Consider the following 19491-nt stretch of genomic DNA (forward strand, 5'->3'; position numbering starts at 1 on the left):
CTGCCCGGCCCAGCCCCACCGCCCAGCCCAGGCCCATCACCAGGCCCAGCCCCGCCGCCCAGCCCAGGCCCCACCACCTGGCCCAGGCCCGTCGCTCAGCCCAGGCCCTGCCGCCCAGCCCAGGCCCCACCACCCAGCCTGGCCCCACCGCCCGGCCTGGCCCCACCGCCCGGCCTGCGCCTGGGCGCCCCAGGGCAGCACCAGCCACCACGCTAGTTTTAAGTCTGCGCCAAATGGCCAAAAGTAAATGCCGCAGCGACTCTGTGGTTAAAACCCTTGTGCTTCTCCTAAACAAAACTGATAATCAGTTAAAATGTTTTGAATCTCGACTGTGTTTCTTTCATAATTGAGGGGCTTCACATTCCTGTGAAAACTGTGCCTTTTCTGATTTGGGGCATTATTTCTTGTTCCCCTAAGGTTACCAACAGGCCGAACTGAAAAACAGAATGTGACTGAAATTGTTTATTTAAATTATGAACAGAAATAGACAAGAGCACAGTTATAATTTTGTAACATTTCCTCATTGCAAAACAAAACTGCAGTATTATGGACATTTCGTACTAAGCTTTAAATGTTGTATTACTTACAAGTTTAGTATCTTCAATTAAATCTGTTGATTAATTTTTTATAAGTCTACTGGATTTCTGCTGTGACAGTGACTCAAATACATGATTACTTATGATCCCCCTCAAGGATGTTTCAGCACTTCTCCAGGTTTAGCCAAGAAGCTTGTACATCTCAGATGCTGTGTTTTATTTTCAAGGTTTTCATCTTGTGAGAAGGAAGAATTTATGCCATAGGTTCTTGAACTTTTCTGTGGTATGTGCATTACACCTATTTCTCTTCACATACACTACTCTTCCTGGTGGGTAACCTGTATTTATGAAGAAAAGTAATGTTAGAATTAGAAGGTATGCATTTTAGTTGTGGATAATGCATATTTTATCCTTCTTGAAAAATATGATCATGCTGTTTTTGTTTGTTTTCTGTGGAATAATCTTAATCCTGCCCTGTGCTTTTCTGCTACCCTGACTTTTCCCCCTCTTCATGCTAGTAAGTCCTGTGGCACCTAGTCACATGGATCCCATCCCATTCCTGATCTTTTAGCTGTCCTTGGACCCCTGAATACAAGTTTCTCTTGATAAACCTGTTAAAGAATCATTTGAAATAAAGGCTGTGTGGCACACACTGACTACAAAGTTTCTCGTTGGTTTCTTCTTCCTGAATGTAGTCCAGCTTTGTCAGTTTTTTGGTGAGCATTCTTGCACCTGATTAGAAGAGAAGTCTTCTGAGGACATTGTGCCTTTTTGGTTTCCAATTTGTCATGTGATCCTATCAACATCCTGCCAGGTACTAAGTTCTTGCTTATTTCTCTGACTTAGTTCAAAGTGTGTATTGCTTCGTAAAGGTCTTTGCGTCAATAATTTGTCTTAATTTGGGGGTGATGTCATGGATTGCTACAAGACCCACTGCTTTTTTTCATTGCTGTTTTTAATGTTGTTTGATACCGGGGGGAGGGGAGGGGAGGTTCTTCACTTTTTTTCTTCTGACCTTGATTTCTCTGGCATTAATGCATGTTATCACAGTTCTTTTTCTGTCACTGTTGTTTGGCCAGTTCACTTTTAACATTTTTCTAATGCATCAGCTCATCCCAGCTTAATATGTTAGCCCCAAATTCCTTCACTGCTTCACTGGAAATCTATTTTAATTAACCAATACAAGTAGTGCCTAGAGAGCCACATATCATCATGTATCCAGCTCCTCGGTGGTCACCTGGGTGATCACCTGGGTGGAACATGTTCATACTTGCATCATTTGTGCCACCAACTCCAAACCCAAGTGCTAAATTTGCAGAAGCAATTTCACAGAGAGCGATACTAAGCATCCACATCAGTGATAAAGTAAGAAGCATCAGTCTTCTCTTGACGGAGAGCTGGCAGCTGCCCAGGATTCTGCAGCTGAAGACCTTGACCTCAGACATCTCTCTGTCAAGGCTTCTGGATTTTCCCTGCCAGCTCACATGGTATTGGCGTGAGCACAGCAACCTGGCTTTGTCATTGTTAATCCTCCCTACAGGCTCTGAGGCATCTTGAAGCCCTGCATCAGCATTTGTCCACGCTCTTAGAACCATCTAAGCTCTTTTTCCATTAAAGCTAGTGATTTTTATCTTTCTGCCACTGCAGTCAGTGTGAGAAGCACTGCCTTCAGTGCAGACATGGTTCTCTTCCACCAAATATAGGCATTTCCATATAGTATATGATCCAAGGTCCAGCATGCTGCCTTTGACCCATGTGGCCATCTTAGAATAAGGATTAAAATCCCAACAGGAGGTAGATATGGATTAATTTAACCTCCATCTTAGATTTCACCCCAAATTTTGACTACCACAAATCAGGATTAGTCGTCAGAGTTTTGTATTCCTTCCAAAGTTGCTCTTAATATTGATCATAATTTGATCTGGGCAGTCTTTTGCATTCACTTGAATCCTCCCTTGTTTTTGTATTACAGTAAGGAGAAAAAATTACTTCCTTGCTGCCTTTGCTGTACCATTCATTATTTTATGTGCATTTTACTGAATCTTATTAAACTCCTTTCCCAAACTTTTCAGTCCCCATTCATCTTAATTTTAATGCCCTTAATCATTATTGTTGTTTTCTCTGAAACAGTCTTTTTTTCACATGAAGTCCTGGAAATAATGCTGATCTATTTGATTTGTGTAGATAGATGCATTTTGAATCTGCCTTCATTTAATGATCTAGAGTGATGAACGGATGCCTTCTGCAGCTGCAAGGACAGCTCAAGAATTGAATTTTGCTGCCTCAAGTGGTGAGGAGTTGTGCCAATGCCTGTCACAGGATGGGAAGGAAGAAGTGACGAAGTTGAGCTGGGGACCTGATTACTCCCTTGGGTGCAATAGTCATGATGACAGCTGTCCTGCATTCCCCTACATCCCCTTTAGTGGATTGACATTCTAACGTTTGCTTAATGAGTACTGGTCATTATTTCTGTCCCCAAAAGATGCAAACAAAGGTGTGAAGTTCAAAAGGTGTAAAATCTGCTCAGATGGGAATTTTAAGGCATAAAATCTGTACAGCTAATGACAATAATATTTCCTAAATAACAAAGTGTAAACTAGTGAAGTATTTACTCTCTAAAATGTTCCAGTTTTACTTTGAGGCTTTAACAAAAATTAAGTTACATGAAATTAAATCATGTTTTTTCAGGAATTAACACAAACAATAAGGCAAAATTATGACAGGAAAAAATGTGTTATTTTATTTCCCTGGTGGCCAAAACTGCAATGAGAACTTGGAACGATAACCAGTTTGAAATTATGTTTTCCACTTCTCTCCCACCAGTGAGCCAACTCTGATTATTATTGTGTGTAGGCATTTTGTTATGGATTTTAAAATGAACAGTTTTTAAAACTCAGGAAAAGATTTATTTTCAACAAAATCAACATGGAAAATTAGAGACTACCCTAAAAAAGATATTAAAAGGGTTTGAGGAAGCCAATTTCTTTGGCCATCTATAACCATTTACAGTGCCAAGTTGATCCGGTGTGACTGAACTTTCTTGCTGTTCAGACCACCAGAGGCAAGGATTTCAAGGCAAGAAGAGCATGTACTGACTTATGGCATTTCAGCTGGATAAAATATGTTTTTGAAGACTTTCTTTGGTAGGAAATTTCTACCATCTTCATCAGGAATTAAATTTTCAGAGTCAATGTAAATGTTATTCTGAAGCTATTGAGATTGATAGTCTGCAACCCCCAGTGAAAAATGTTTATTGTTCAATGTGTTCCTGTGAACTTGTAATTTTGGAGGTGAAACTGAAAGCTAGACTAAAGCTAAATGCACACAGATGTCTAAGGATTGATATCTCATTGATTTCATTTGGAATTAGACATCTCAAGTCCTCTGAGAAACTATGCTGAAAGAGTTGTTTGAAAGCATTGCGAGTTATTTTTCTGTGCAGGTGCAAAGTTTATAATTGAAAATTTGGGAACATGAAGGGAAAAAATAAAGATCCAAGTGATTACAACCCTTAGGCTATCTTGAATTAGGAAAAAGTGAATGAGACCCTGCAACCAACAATAATAAAAAGTATGTATCAACCCCTAACTTTTTCCTTCCAGCCCAAAAATGTTTCTGACTTCATTTTGGTACTTCCCCTCTATGTTATCAATTTGATGCTTTAGGTAAGAAAAATAAAGTGATTTTCCCATGAGGTAAGATAAACCTCTGATTATGTTTAGTCTTTCCACTGTCATCATTATGAAAATCACTTTGTGGGTCCCTGAAGAAACCATGTGTTTGGTATCCATGATATTGGATCATTTCCTAGCAGGAAACACACTGTACTTGTACTTTGTGCAAGCAAATGGCTACAGCTAGGCCAATTTTCATCAATATAGTTTCTAAGAGTGAACTAAATCTAATGCTCACTCACTATGTGCTTTTTATTGTTATTTTTTATATTGTTACCCTAGATGATTTTGTTTTGCTGTCTGTACTGTCTCATTATAACTAGAAATGACTGGATTTTTTTAAAACTATAGGGATGGATAATAAATTCCACTTAAAAGATGGGTGAACTGATTTTCTTTCCTTCCATTTTTACATCATCTGTAATTGTAAGGTCTGTAAGATCTGTAAGATCTGTAATAATTGTAAGATTTTAGTCTGAATCACAGAAGGACTTCATCTCATAGAGCAGCAGCTAGGCATGCATAACAGGTCTTCCGCTAGAGGGCACTAAATGATTTTAAACACTAAAGTTTCCAGACTAAAAGAAAGTAAGGGCTTTAAACTAGCAAAGCGACGAAGTAAATGCAAGAAATGTGACAAATCTGTTATTGTAGGGTTTTTTCATTTGAAGCTTCTAAAAGATCGAATATTATTAACGTAAAACTTTTGTAAAGTTGTATTTGAAAGCAAGAAACAATTTTCAGATATCAGAAATGGAGACACTTTAAAATGTGCTATGGAATTTAGAAAAAATGCCATGGGATTTAGCAGAAAACAAAATATTTTTCAAACAGGAACATAAATTAGGCAGAAATTGCAAAACTTTTTCCAAAAGAGAATAGTAAAATTAAAGACAATTGAGCAGAATCACCAATGTTCTTTTTTGTCCTCTGTAATACATATTAGTTATCTCAGTCTCAGTCTGTGTATATATCATGGGCTTCATGAGAAATTAGCAGGTGAGATGATGTGGATTCTGTTGTTCGGAGGATCACAGTGGGGATTATCATTGATTCTTCTGGCCTTTAAACCCATAAATCTAGAAACCTTAACTCTGCCTCCACACTGTATCCATTTCAGGCTGATGTTTCTAGGTTTCAGCTAGAGTCCTTCTACAACTTTTGAAAACAAGATTAGGTAAAAATGCCTTCATGCATATTATCTACCTATCTATATATATAGAAGGAAGCTGGTGTAAATGGTAGGAGGATCAGACACTGGTATCAGAAAATACTGTTTGACTGAAATCAAAAGATCTGCAGAAAATGATCTTCAACACATTTCCTAGCTTAACTATATTTCAGAGTAAAAGTCTTAAAATTGTTGAGATGCTTTCACTCTAACTTTTTCAAAATGAAAAATTTCATTTTTTATGAAACTGGATGCTTTTTTTCTGGGAATGTAAGCTAACAGAAGTTTAAAACAACTTTTTGTCACTGATCCTGAATATTTGAAATTGCTGAAATGAAGTGTTTTATTAATCAAACCAGAATTTCCTCCACTTTTGGGTTCTTGTCTAAATTTTTTTCTCCTTATGCAAGATAAATATCTCAAATTTCTGTGGGATGGGAAAAACTGTTTTCCTCCTACCTTTCCTCTTTACTAGGTCACAGCAATCATTGTTAAAATATGAACATGTAGCAGATTTGCCTCAGTTCCCTTAGTGCCCCTAGAAATCATAAGGCCTATGCTGTCTTTATAAACAGCTCTTGAACTGTGTGTGCTGTACATGTTGTTTTGCCACAACATGGCAATCATTTTTATTATTTCCTAGATGTCAGAGGAAGTGACTTGGATTTCTGCTTCAAACAGAGCTCAATTTGACTTTTGACAAACATGGACAGCAAAGGATGTCTTTAGATGCATTCAGCCAACAGCTAAGAGTTAAACAGTATTAGTTCTTATGGCCGAGCTTAGTGGCCAGAAGACATTTCCTAATGATCAGGTACAGTTTAAATGGAAAAAAAATGCACTTTTATATATAGAAACCACAATCAGAGGGTTAGACATTATTTTAAACAGAGGCGGTCCTATCAATAGCTAACTAAGGGTTTGGATAGCTGTGAGTTTCTCCAAGTTCAGTCTACAATGGAATTACGAAGGTAAGAATATACATTTTCAATTCTCTTTCTCTATTTCCTTCTTGTCCCATCTTCTCCCCCATTACTAGGTTATGCAGGTTGTGCACTTCCTTTCCTGGAAATCTGAGTCATAAATTGCTTTATGTGTCTTCCTCCAGGAAGCCAAGAGCAGTTATTCTTCCGGATTAGGAGACAGGTGCTGGTGGACATTTGATTTTATTTCTATAACTTCTTCCTTTGGAGCCTGAACCACCTATTTCATTAGCTTTAAACTCCAAGGTTAAATTATAGTTTCCTGTAAAAATTATTTTCCTACACAAATCAATTGTACCAATTAATTTGTTTCTGAAATGTGGATCTCTTCAGTCCCTTTGACCTGAGAACCCTATGATCAAGCGCAAAGTTTTCCGGACCAGGCTCTTTTTATCCAGATTAGATCAACCTTTTAAAAGCCAATTTAGGGATTTAAAAATGCATAGGAATTCCATGATGGTAAGAAAGTGACAGAGAAGAACAAGATGACCATCTTAAACAATTTTTTTAAAGTAAAATCCTTCCAGAGAGCTCTGTCATCTTATTTTATAAAGATAACCACATGAAAGAGTGAGGAATGGCAAAGGCTCTGGCAGTTCATATGTTGCGTTCCTTGGAACTTGTGCTGGCTTTATCTTTTCAGAATGTGCTTTTCTTCTCTGCTATAAATAGTTAGGTAGTAGATCTCCAACAAAATCTTGCAGAGTGTACGCTTTCAAGTTCAGAGAGGCTATAGTTTCCAAACATGTAACCTATTAATGATTTTCATGTGGCTATCTATGCTTGAGAATTGCAGACTTAAATATCTACTTTCTCTCCTAATAATAAAAATCTTCATTTAGCCATAATTGTCAAAATTCTTCTGTATCCCTGTTAGTTAAAAATATTGCATAACTGCATCATGCCTCAGCCCCTTCCTCCTATTGTGAAGGTGCAAAGAGGTTCCTCTAGGGGAATTTCCCAACGGCATAGTAGTAACGAAATTGTGTTAAGACACTCAAGAAATCAGAAGTGGCCTGTTGAAGGAAGGATGGTGTGCAACTGAGTAGTCTGAATGCAGCTGTTAAGTCCCTTAAGATCACAGCCTAGGTCTAAATAATCTATTTTTCCTTTTTTTTTAATTGGTGTAAGTCATAATCAGTTCCATGGCAACTGTGGAAGTGTGAAATTTAGTGAAAAAAAGAATGGGGCTCGCTTGGGCCTAATTTTTCATTTCTGTCTGGCTCTTTCCCCCCACATCTGGCATTTACCTCTGATCATAGAAAAATTATCTTGCAGCAGCACTGTGATGTGAGTGCTGTGTCATGTAGGGGCAGGATTAAATCATGGCAAAATAAGCTTGACATAACCTTTGAGTTTGTATCCTCTCCTGTTGTCCTACTGGTGGAGCCCCTCCAAAGTGAGCATTCCAGGCATGAAAAGAAACTCGAACAGGGTGTACAGGTTTGATCACTTGTCCCCACTTTCTGTGCTACTTTTTTGAAAGAAATAGCCTGACTTTGTCCCTTTGTGCTGGATTATTTTGTCCTAATATGTTTTATTGAGAGATTAATGAAATCTTAATAACTTTTTCAAAATCAGTACAGATTTATGGATAAAGTATAATGTGGAAATATATTCTATGTTTATACAGGAGCTTACTGCCATCTAGTCAACTTCCTGCAAAATATTGTTCTTCTGCTAAACTTTGTTGTTGATTTTGGTATTTCAGTTCCACATTAAACTGAAGAATAGGAAAAATAAGCACACCTTTTAACTTTGGACTGACTGCCTTGTGAAAAAGTCCAAGATAAATATTGATATAGATAGCATGATAGAATGAGTCTCAACACTCATTTTTCTGTAGATATTTGCCTCAGTCCCTAATCTGCACTGAGTCCACATCACTTTCATTCCGTGACCAAGCCCTTGGGCTCTAAATATATCAATGCAGAGATTGTACCTGCATCTTGTACAGTGCAGACTGATCATGACATCAGGACTTGGATAATGATGACAGAGTTACAAAAATATATTTGAAATACTTTAAAAATGAATAGAACTTTCACTACAGCAGGTAGCTCTTGAGTTTCTGGCCTTTTTTTTTACAAGAAAGTGTAAGTAAGTATTATGTTTGGATTTGTCAAACCATGCTCTGCAAATCATTTGCCTTCATTAATTTTTCATTGTAACTCTGATGTAATGTTATCACCTTTAGTTAAGAAGTAGACAAATTTAAATCCAACATCCAAACTCAAAATTAGTTCATTCACACACAAAAGCTATGCCTGATTTTAATTCCTACACCTTTGCACTCTTGCAGCATCTGTGGAACAGTTGTCTCCAGTATTCAGGCTAAGTGGAGGGTGAGGTATCCCACAAAATGAGGAGTGGAACAAATAATAGAGGAGATATTGACTCTGGACACCAAAACCTGTGTTGATCCAACCTCGATGCCTCTGTGAATTGCTCCCCAGGCTCTTCTCGTGCCTTGTTACACAAACACAGGAAACCACTTGTGTCCAGCACTAAATCCAGGCTAACAACCACTGCTGTAGTGAAACCAGCTGGGTGTTTCTGCACTGTGGTTCCCAAGCTCCTCCATTTCCAGAAGCCCTGTTTGGACACATGAATTAGCTACACAAATAGCTGAGCTCTGTGCTGCATCCATAGTGTGGTACATGAGAGCTAGGTGCAAGATGGCATGGGAGGCAGTATGGTGGCACTTGAATCAGCAAGTCTTGCTGTACCAAACCAATTCCATGCAGAGCCAACAAGAGGGATGGCTGCACATGTTGAATAGCTTACTGTGATCCAGTAAAACACCTAGAGGTAATGAGGGCTGGACTGTAATAATTTTGGAATGGCTAGTTTAGATAGGACAATGGCACTTTAAACCTCATGTCATCTAACTCTGCTATGAGCAGGTAAAACTAATATGTTGGCTGAAAAATATTGGAGATTCTACTATGGTATCGCTGCATACATGATGAAAATGTAGAATTACTGCATGGAAAAATTAAGGGGTGTGCAAGTGGAAAGAAATATAGCTGAAAATAATAAGCGGCTTATTCTTTCATTTTAGCACACCAAGGATTTAGTCCATGTGTGATATTCCTTTTTTGTTAACAACCTAAATTTTTTAGTTAAAGTCATTTTGAAATGCTCTTCTCAGCTTTTTAAAAATGCTCACCTTATAAAAAAGTCAAATATTTCTTATAGCAGGTTGTGACCACAAGGTGGGCAAGAGAGGGTCAGATACCAGTGAAGAGAGACAAAGTTCACGAAGGGTTAAATAGGATAGGTTTAATGAAGGACTTACTCTCCAGGCTGCACAGGGAGCCCTGGGAGTCACGTGGAGAGGTCGCGGATGGGAGGCTGCTGGACACCCAGGGTGGACACCCAGGCGGGACTCTACTTGTTGCATCCCAAGGACCCCCTTTTATCTACTAGCACTATTTCCTTATCTCAGCTGTGCTAACCTTGAGAAACTACTGTTCAGGAAGCAGCCAGACATTGCTGACAAAATGGAATATGCATGCCCGGCCCTGATGGGAATTTGGTCAGTGTGTAGTTTCACATGCTGAGCCTGCTATCACATACTCTGCCAGTCACTGACTCCTCGCCAGATCTTCCACAGGTGTTCTCACTGCATAAGTTTAAATATTATGCTTTAAATCTGAAAATATATAAATACATATTCTGAAACAGTTTAGTTTTTTTTTCCTGTTCCCTGTTCCTGCCTGAGACATCTTTGGTGGGCTTCCTTGCTCACTATGTACCCCGGCCCACTCTGTCCTACAATTTTCTGTCACCTCTCTCTGCACAGACCTGCCTGCTGCCTCTTCTGTATTAGCTTGCAGGGCTTGGGAAAGACATGCTTTGTCAACAGAACCATGGCAACCACCAGGGTTGGGGGTAGCCCAAAGCACAGTAAACAAACTGGAAAAAAAAAGAGAGAAATTTTAATTGATTCTCTCATTTGCATCAATCCTACTCACTGCAAGAGGTGATTAGACATACTCCCCCCGAAAATGCTGTCATCAGCATTATCACTGTGTGGTAAACAGTATATCTTTTCAAGGAGACTTCAAGGAGACTATAGCCTGCAGTGGAGCAGAGTGCTGAGATCCCCACGCTAGCGTTAACCTGAGCAGTGAGTCCTCAGCTGTAGTGCTGCAATTCTCCTTTCTCTCCATCTGTGAAAGTACTTTTGATAAGGGAGGACTTTTTAGCTTGTGCACAGCAATGGACAGTCCAGGTTTTCTGGACCTGAGCTGGCAAACGGGGACAATGCTTCTGACTCTGGAATTAGCATGAGTGGGGCCAGTTCAGGTATCTCTGTCTGATATAATGTACAAGACTAAGTCTTTAGACTTATTCCTGTGCTCACAGTGCAGGGCCATTGAGATGCTGTCAGCTAGGTGGTAGGGGCCAGCCGTTGTCTTGGAGTGGGCAAAGACAAAGGTCAGTGTCTCTTTCAGACAAGAGGAGGTGCAACCAATGTTCTCAAAAATATCCCTATTCCCATTAAAAGCCAGATCTTGTAGCCTTACTCAGATGAAAAAACACAGTTTAAAGGATTTTTTTTCCTGACTGTGAATTGAGTAAGGAATACAAGGCTTGCTCCTCTTAAAAGGAATTTTGCCACCATGGTACAACAGCAGTTTCTTTTCCACTTTTCCAATATCCAGGGCTGTAGCTGAATGCTAACTGAGTGAATAATGAGTGTCACGTCTGTCTCAGTTCACTGCAATACAAGTATCAGATTGTGTACAGAGATCTCAAATGCCGTGGATACAGCAGATACTATATAAAGGCAACTAAGTCCAGGGAATTTGTGGGCTTTTTGCCCACAGGGATCACACAGAATCACATGTTTGTGACCTTGCTTTTGGAGATTAGTGCTGATATTGAGACATTTTCTTCTTCTATGAGAACATTTTTCATAGTGTTTCAATTCATGCATGAAATCATCTTTATCCATTTGGAGGAGCAGTCTGATCAATTACAAAGATAATCCTTCACTGGCAGGAGCTGAGAAGGCTCGATAACACTGGCTCTGCAGTGCGTACAGCAGCATATACTGCTTATTCTGGGCCAGGATTTTGTAGACATCCAATATGAGGGCTCTTAATTTAATCATGTCAGCATGTCTTAAACCTGTCTCAAGCTGTTGCTGTTCAGAAATCCTTTGCTGTTTATAAAATTATCATTCTGCTGTCCATAAACAATATTAACAAGTTGCTCTGTGTTATTCTCATTCAGTACTAATCAGATTATAACAGTAAAACGTCAGATATAATATGAAAATAGCTCTTCACAAACAATTCAGAAATGCTCTGCCAAGTACTTTCAGGCTGTTCTGGTAAAAATTTAGAAATCATTTATCCAAAAACCTTCAATAAACTACCACTAAAAAGTGGCGGAGACACCTTCTTCTGTCACAGTGCTAAAATAGAGGAAATGAGTGGCAGATATATATTCTAGCATGATCACAAGTATGCAGACACCCTGGTGCTGGCCCAGGGCCCACGAGCAAGTTCTCATTCACGAAGAACCACAGATTCACACTTTTGTAAAGCTCTGGGTACTAGAGATTGGGAAGGTAAAACATGCCTGGGTACATCCTTGATGCGTTTAGGTCTGTATATGCCACTGGTTTCTGACTGACAGCATTGTTAGCAAGTACAGAATCAGGAACAGAGTAACGTGAAGAGACCCACCATATAGACAGCCAATGTCAAATTCTCTATCCAGTTTTGTGAGACAGGCCTGTGTATATATAAGCAGAGCTGTGTGTAACCATGGTGTTTACATATATAGAACACATTATATGATTTTGGCTGTCTGGTCTAGTTCCTTGCCAAGTTTCCAGTAGTTTAATCATGATCTAATTTAAAATATTTAAATCAGTCATGGTTTTGTAGAAGTGCTTTTTCATCTCCAGGGATATGAATGCCATCACCACAATCTTAGGTAGAATAATTTTTATATAGACCAGGATTTTTAAACGATCAGATTTACAAAATTATCTGTAAATAAAAATCACCACAGCATTGATGATTCTGAATTAATGATTCTGAACCATATCTGAACTATCTATACTTGTGCTATCAGGTGATATGGAAACCATGGGTCTAAACAGGCAGGTTTTTCTAAAGTTGCCATTTAAAGTTTAAATCCAAGTCTGCATCTAGAATTCCTGATTTTTAATCTGTTATATGTTCCATCAGGTTCCTGACTGGGGAAACTTCTTGATCTAGGAGTTTTTAGAATCTAGATCTAATTTTCTGTCTTGACCATACTCTTATTTTCTTAAACCAGTACATAAATTAAACAAAGGTAACATGAGGGAAAAGTGTGGGTTGAGTGGAAATGTAGGGACATATGTTTTATATTTAGTTTGGTTTGTTAGAAAATATTAGTTTCTTGACTTCCGCTCTATTCACAAAACAAAATAATTGTACATTAAGGAAATTTACAATCCAGAAGTGGATTCTGCATTTCTGCTATAAATTCTTGGGAGTTTTAGTACAAATAAGAAATAAAATGGAAGGATTGGACTACCCCTGTTTCTTAAAGTCAATTGCTTTCAAATGCCTTCAAGCCTAAAGATTAACAATATAATCCTTTCTAATGAATGGACATGTGCATAAGTACAARCCTAGGGCTTTCATTTTAAACTAAAGGAACTCTGGCTTCAGCCAGTGAGAGCCAGAGTTTTGTTCATCAGATTTTTTTTTTTTAATATTCTTAAAATTGTATTTGTATTCAATTTCATTTGAATATGTTTTTAATTTGTCCAAACAGCAGATGGCTATCATAAAGAGTCTGTAATTAACTTGGCACTTTCCATTCCACATTCCTTTACTATTCATAGCACAGCAGTCATACTTATCTTCAGTTCACATAAAAGAAGGCAGTCGGATTTGCAGCTTCAGATCTCCTCAAATGTTTGAGTATTTACAAACTCATTTAGAGCATTTTTTTCTTTTCTTTTTTTTATGTTGAGGAGACGAGATTTTAGGTATGGCGGGCAGATTATTTTTTCAGCTCTACCACTCTTTTGAAACGAGAGAAACTGGAACAGAAATTAAATCTATGTTTGCAGTATGGAACTCCTACACTTAAAATTAGATCCATGTCGAGCCCATGCTGATATAGGGAGAGTGGGGCTACACATAGGCAGAAGCATTTGCTCTTGAAGACACAGTTGTAGGATCTTGGCCTAAACTGTCAAGCAATGTGAGGAATAAAATATTCATCTGATTGACTGACCAACAAAGTACCTAAAATGTGTAATAATGAAGGCATCCATGCTGTATTAGTGCTTTTTGACTAGCAGAACTTCATAAGGAAGAATTTGGTCCTTTTGAGTATTTATTTGTAAGCATACATTTTTTCTTCAGTTGCTGAAAGATAGCAGAATACCTTAAACAAAAACAATTTTCTAAACCCCTTTGAAAGTTTTCTTTCAAATTAATGTCTTTGACAGAAAGTATACTTACTTTCTTACTTATAACTACTTACTGTGTTTTCAAACAAATATAGTCAGTGATTATTCTGTTGTTTTATAGTTTCGAACATACAATATACTTTTAAAAAGAAATCTCTCAAAGGGTGTTTTGTATACAAACTTGAGCTGTGGAAATAGCTTTTTTCTTGCTAGTATCCTTCAGTTTGTGTGCTTTTCCAGAGTCTAAGGAAAAAAAAAATTAACCTGAAGTATTAATTAATAGAAAACAGCATTTTTGGTATGTAAATTAAATTTTCATAAAATTAACAACCTGTCTATTGTTTCTTTAATGAGTCATCCCATAAATATATATTAAAAATGCTTATTTGTTAAAATACAATTCCTGCTTAACAGAACTCTTAAATGTGCTTTATTTTCAATACCTTATCAAACAGAATTTTTTTCTCTTGCTACTCTAAATTTTCTACTGTTCAAAAAGCCTCGCTTTCCAGCACATATGTAGCTGGAGGCAAGCAGTATATTTTCACACCAAACAATAAACTCAGCATACTGAAAAATATATACAAAGATTTTCCATATTTGTAATATAAATACAGCCACATGCTTGACTACATTCTACAGCATTGCTTGAGTTACATTATTTTGTTATATTAAGAATAATTTTGTCTCACCAATAAACTATTCACAAGAATTTAATTCATTCCCACTGAGTTCTTCATTTCAACAACCAAAATGCCATCATGGCAGAAAAGTGCAGACAAATCTTTGTTCTCCACTCCATTAGGTAATTTGTATTGTCTAGTAAAGCTTCTGGATATGAAACCATGTTCATCCATCCTGGGTCCGTGTTGAGCTTTGATCAGCAGCCAGCCTTCGAAAGTCTGAATAATGATATCTTCAGGGCGGAATTGCACAACATCCAGTAAGACCTGAAAGCGTGTGTTTTCCTCCTCCTGGTCGCTCCTTGCAGCCCCAGCTGTACTTTCTGTGATTCGCCTTCTGTTGCTCAGCGCAGCTGTAGAAGGGCCCGGCAAAGCGTACAGAGAGTGATCCAATTTGAATGCTTCTGGCTCTTCGACTGCAAACTCTTCTTGATAACGCACAGGAGTTTCCACCCAGTGTCTTATAATTGTTTCTTCCATTGCTGAAGCAGACAGATATGTGGCTGCTGCCTTCGCGTCACTTAGGGGAAGCTACAGAGTCAGACCAGACTCTTTCCAGTCATATGCCTTGCCTGCAGACTAGTTTACCAGTTGATGCAGCCTTTCACTTTTAGCACAGGCTGAGCGTAGCACTTACTAGGACATGCTCCAGTGCCATGAGACTTGTTTCGYCTTTTATCCGCTAACAATAGAGCACTATTTATAGTGCTTGGGTCTTGAGTTGCTTCAACAGTTTTCGCATGTACACATTTCAAGCATAAATAGTAAAAGTGATATTTTAATGCACCTCTGATTATTCTTGCAATATTGTGCTGTTTGTCATTATGAATAATGAGTAGACAAATAATGTGAAAGGTTCTTTCATTTAAAAGGAAGTTTAATGATACTATTTTTCCAAGGGATGAATTGTAACAGTTCTAAACTATATTTCTTCTAAATGTAATACAAAAATTACAGAGGGAAGGAATTTAATTAGCTTGATAGTACAAACAGAGTGAATTTCAGGTTAAGTGAACTGTAAAGTTATCAAGTGCATTGTGACACAGGTTGCGCTCAGGTGAAATACAGGAAAGAGAAGAGGGAAACGTAATGGTCCCTTCCCGGGGCGGGGGGGGGGGGAGCTGAACAGCTGACTCTGCAATCTTAGTGACCTACAAGCACAGCAGAGTCTTCCTGAGTGTGTCAGGGAGTCAGACCCAAGAGCACAGGCAGAATCAGGGTGAAAGCTCATGTTTCACAGCTTCCAAGAGAGGGCAGAGCTATTTTTCCCTAGAATGATATTAAGAAACCTCCAAATCCCTACTGTTATCACATTGTCCCAGTAGCCTTCCTCTTCTGGGGCTTAACAGCTTGAATCTGTGATCCGGTCTAGCATGTGTGTTTGGGGAACAGGACTGATGTCCTCAAAGGCTCTCTGTGGAGTAACAACCTCCTTGCTACCCTGTGGTCTGAGGGCAAATAAGCCTGGAATGTCTTAATAATTTGTTTAACAAGACCGAAGAGAAAAGTGCAGTTGATGTGGGAAAGGCATTTCCAAATTTTAATATGTTTGCTAGAAAATTCCTTTAGTAGGGCTTAGGAATGGGAAGCAAAATGTACTATGGCAACTGACAGTGAAATTGTTTATTCCCCTCAATTGCCCTAATGCTGGAAATAATCAACAAGATACTTTTATTCTTATTTTGGGGGCTTTTTCTCATCACAGCTCCCTCCCTCTCTTCTTGTCTTTGCATCTTCCATTATCATGAAAATGGCAAGCCAGTTTATATGGCATCTTTGGTTGCTAATGGACTGCAGCCTCATGAAGAAACAGGCAGTCAAATTTCAATAGTTATCATCACAAATAAACTTCTGTATTGATTGGATAACAGAGCAGGGTTACTAGATGTATCTATAATTAAGGTTCGAAGGTTGCTATTTTATTTTAGGCACATGAAGGTGGCTTTGCAAGGTAAGGAAATTACCAAAGGTAGATCAAGGTTCAGGTTACCTTAGATCAATGGCCATTTGATTAATAAAGCATTGTGGGAAAGGAGAGAGTATTCTACTTTGTTTAACTATTGGCTCTTTTCTTGTCCAACTGTCCAGCAGAAATAATTTTAAAATGCAGTTCTGAATGTATGGTTTGCTAAAATAGTGATAAAAATAACCTGGAACATTGCCTATTATCTGTTCAGCAGCTGTTTTCTGTTTTGCAAGCCAATGATTCACTTGATGGGAAAACTTTAACCCTGAAGTGAAGCAGTACGCTTAGTTGGTTGCTCTTCACCAGACTGGACAAATACTATGCTTTTAGAAATTGCTAAGGTTATTGCTGTCCCTATTGAGTTCTCAGATGATAGTCTGACTTATTTTACTTCAGCTTGGCACTTCATTAATAAATGTACTGTGCAGTAATACTGCATTCTCTTGTTTTTTTATTTAACCATTCTCATCTTTTCCAGAAAAAGGTAAAGTTGTCTATGTGAGGTTCACACAAACACTTTAAATGTAAAGAGAAACAATGTCAGTACAGCTCACCGTGAGAAAGCTGTTTGTTCCCAGAAACAATTGTGTTTGTTAGTTTTTCTGTCTTTTGAATGTCTATGTTAAGCATACTTGGTACTGTGTATCTGGTCTAATTAGCATGAAAGATGCTTTGAATTCCCTTTAAATTCATGTCTTATGCGAGGCTCTGTTTATAGGATCTCTTTCTTGCTGCAGAACAAGGATTCTGAAAGATTTTGGTAATGTAACCTTATAACTTTGGCAGAGCAAAGGGGCTGTTTTCTGCTCTCTCATCTTGGTCTCTCCTAAGTATCAAGCTCCTTTACCCTCTGTTATCCACCTAAGGGCTAAGGAATTAATTCCATCTTTCTTATCTATTTGTTGCTAACAAGGAGAATATGTCAACTGGAAAAACCAAATGCACTTGAAATGTAAACATCCCAGCAATTTAGAATATATTTTCAGGCTTTCAAATTTAAATATGCACATGAAGCTGCAGTATTGAGGAACTTTTAAAGTTTGATGTTTATGATATGCTCTTCAAATAAGCTTAGCAAGCTTCAGTCAAACAATGCATTAAAAAAAATTGATTACTGAGGTCATATTAAGTCTTAAACATATCATCTCGTAAAAGGACATTTCCGCTCTCTGGTGTGCAAGGCTGGTATTGCACACTTGATCTATTAATATTACTGCATAGCTTAATTTTCTTTACCTGAAGTGATTAAGCTTTGACTTTCAAAGAGCCATGCAGCTATGGGACACTAAATTCCCACTGAGAGTAAATGGGAAAGGAGGGCTCAGTCTACTGATGGACTTCAGGCATGGCATTGCTGAGTGATGCCATACCTGCATTTAGGGCTCCTTTTTGCCACAGCTGACTCCCCCACACTGCGGTGGAAGTGTAAGCCATACATTGAAAGAGGCGGCATCCAGAAAACTGAGGTGGAAACTGCCTAAATCAGACAGTGGGAGTGTAAGAGAGTCAGTCCCTCTCTTTTGCAGGGCCCGGACACTCCCAAGGGAAGACTTTAATAGCCAAACTTCAGGCTTTTATGGAAATAGAGGAGGAACGAGTCCCTCATTCCCTCCTGCTATTGGCCTGGAAGAATTTGGTACTCACTGGACCACAATAAGAAACAGGAGAGTAAAACTGGGGCTCCTACCAGGGACTATGACACCCACTGCTCTGTAGGCTATTTGACCCCATTTTTTATTATTATTATTTTCTTTAATAGGAATTTGGTGACATCATATAGAAATAATAAAATTATATAGTATATAGATATAAAAGTAATAGCAGATATAAATATTATAAATCAGATATTAAGATTATAATATATAAAAATATTATCTCATTTAATGTTTAATACAATGATGCATGTATCTGACAAACAACAGGTGCACAAAACTGAGGCAAAAAAATTGAAATTACCAAGCTCATGTAGCATTTGATTAGTTAAAACAGGAACAGGATCAATGTCCTTAATTGTTAGCTCCATACCTTAAATTTCTCTTGTTTTCTTTCCCAAGTAGGGCAGGCAGTGAGTCCTTACTGCTTGCCGCATGACATGCTCCTGGGTGCAGAAAAACAGGAAACCATTGACCAATTTGGGAAAAATTGCAAAACTGTTCTTTGCAAAATTGGTTTGAAGTGAGACAGTTAATTATAGTTGCCCTGCACTGTCCATATTTGCCTTCTCTTGCTGATAGCACACATTTATAGTCTCAATATCTTTCTGGATTTTTCCAAAAAAACCCTTTTGATCCATTGGCAATTTACAAGAAGTTGTGTACGAGTAACACACTACTAGTATAAATGTGTCACACCGCCATCTTGTGGTGAGACAGAAAAATAGCTAATAAAAGAAAATTTCAATTCACAAGCTGTCTACTGTGTTTTAATACCAGATATCATTACACATCTGTGAAATACTTGTATGGAAAGACAAATCAAAGGAAAAAAAAGCCCCAAGACTAACTCACAACAAGCCATTTTCAAGCAAGTATTAGCTGCTTCTTCAGTAACTTTTGGGGGGAATACATATTTGATTCATGTTGAAGTCATGGAAAATATAGAAAGCAGTCATCCTGTTAAAGTTTTGACTAAAGCAAAACTGTAAGGCGCACAAAATCTCATGAGAACAGCAAAATTTTGATTCATATCTTAAAGAAATACAGATATCTTGCTTGACAGAACTTGATTAAAAAAATAGATTGCACTGTTGCAATTCTCTGCATGCTTGATTTCTCAAGGAATAGTTATTTCAACTATCACTGAAACTCAGTAACTACTGAAAGGGGAAAAATGCAAAAGAAATTGCAGGACAAAGTGAACAAGAACTCTTCTAGCAGAAGTTAACAGGCTAAATCAAATGACAGCCACGTAATTACCCAAACGAATTTAGGCAGAACATTGCAATTAATCTTACCAAAACCACTGAATGATACCACCCATGACCTACCTGACATGTCATTCAAAAGAGATGCTGTCCCTTCAAACTTGGGAAGACTTAAGA

The 19491-nt window shown here is 38.1% G+C and overlaps 1 protein-coding gene and 1 long non-coding RNA gene across 5 annotated transcripts in view; both read right to left on the minus strand.

Annotated features, from left to right (window-relative positions):
- Nucleotides 1–458: 458 nt before the first annotated feature.
- LOC112964514 overlaps nucleotides 459–19491 on the minus strand; it is a 43310-nt gene continuing 24277 nt past the window's right edge. For all 4 annotated transcript variants that reach the window (XR_003252992.1, XR_003252995.1, XR_003252994.1 and 1 more), the window contains 2 exons: nucleotides 18477–18549; nucleotides 459–874 (listed from right to left, as the gene is read on the minus strand). This is a non-coding gene — a long non-coding RNA (uncharacterized LOC112964514). The remainder of the gene's footprint in view (nucleotides 875–18476; nucleotides 18550–19491) is intronic.
- HSPB3 (heat shock protein family B (small) member 3) lies at nucleotides 14216–18248 on the minus strand. The gene has a single exon (XM_026062719.1). It carries the CDS (start codon nucleotides 14963–14965, stop codon nucleotides 14516–14518), a length of 450 nt encoding a protein of 149 aa, XP_025918504.1. The 5' UTR covers nucleotides 14966–18248; the 3' UTR covers nucleotides 14216–14515.

Source organism: Apteryx rowi, unplaced genomic scaffold, assembly GCF_003343035.1.
Source record: "Apteryx rowi isolate R43461 unplaced genomic scaffold, aptRow1 scaffold_192, whole genome shotgun sequence".
Taxonomy (NCBI): Eukaryota; Metazoa; Chordata; class Aves; order Apterygiformes; family Apterygidae; genus Apteryx; species Apteryx rowi.

What these genes read in the sequence shown, in the direction of transcription:
- HSPB3 (XM_026062719.1), bottom strand. Translation starts at nt 14,965, where the DNA reads ATGGAAGAAACAATTATAAGACACTGGGTGGAAACTCCTGTGCGTTAT.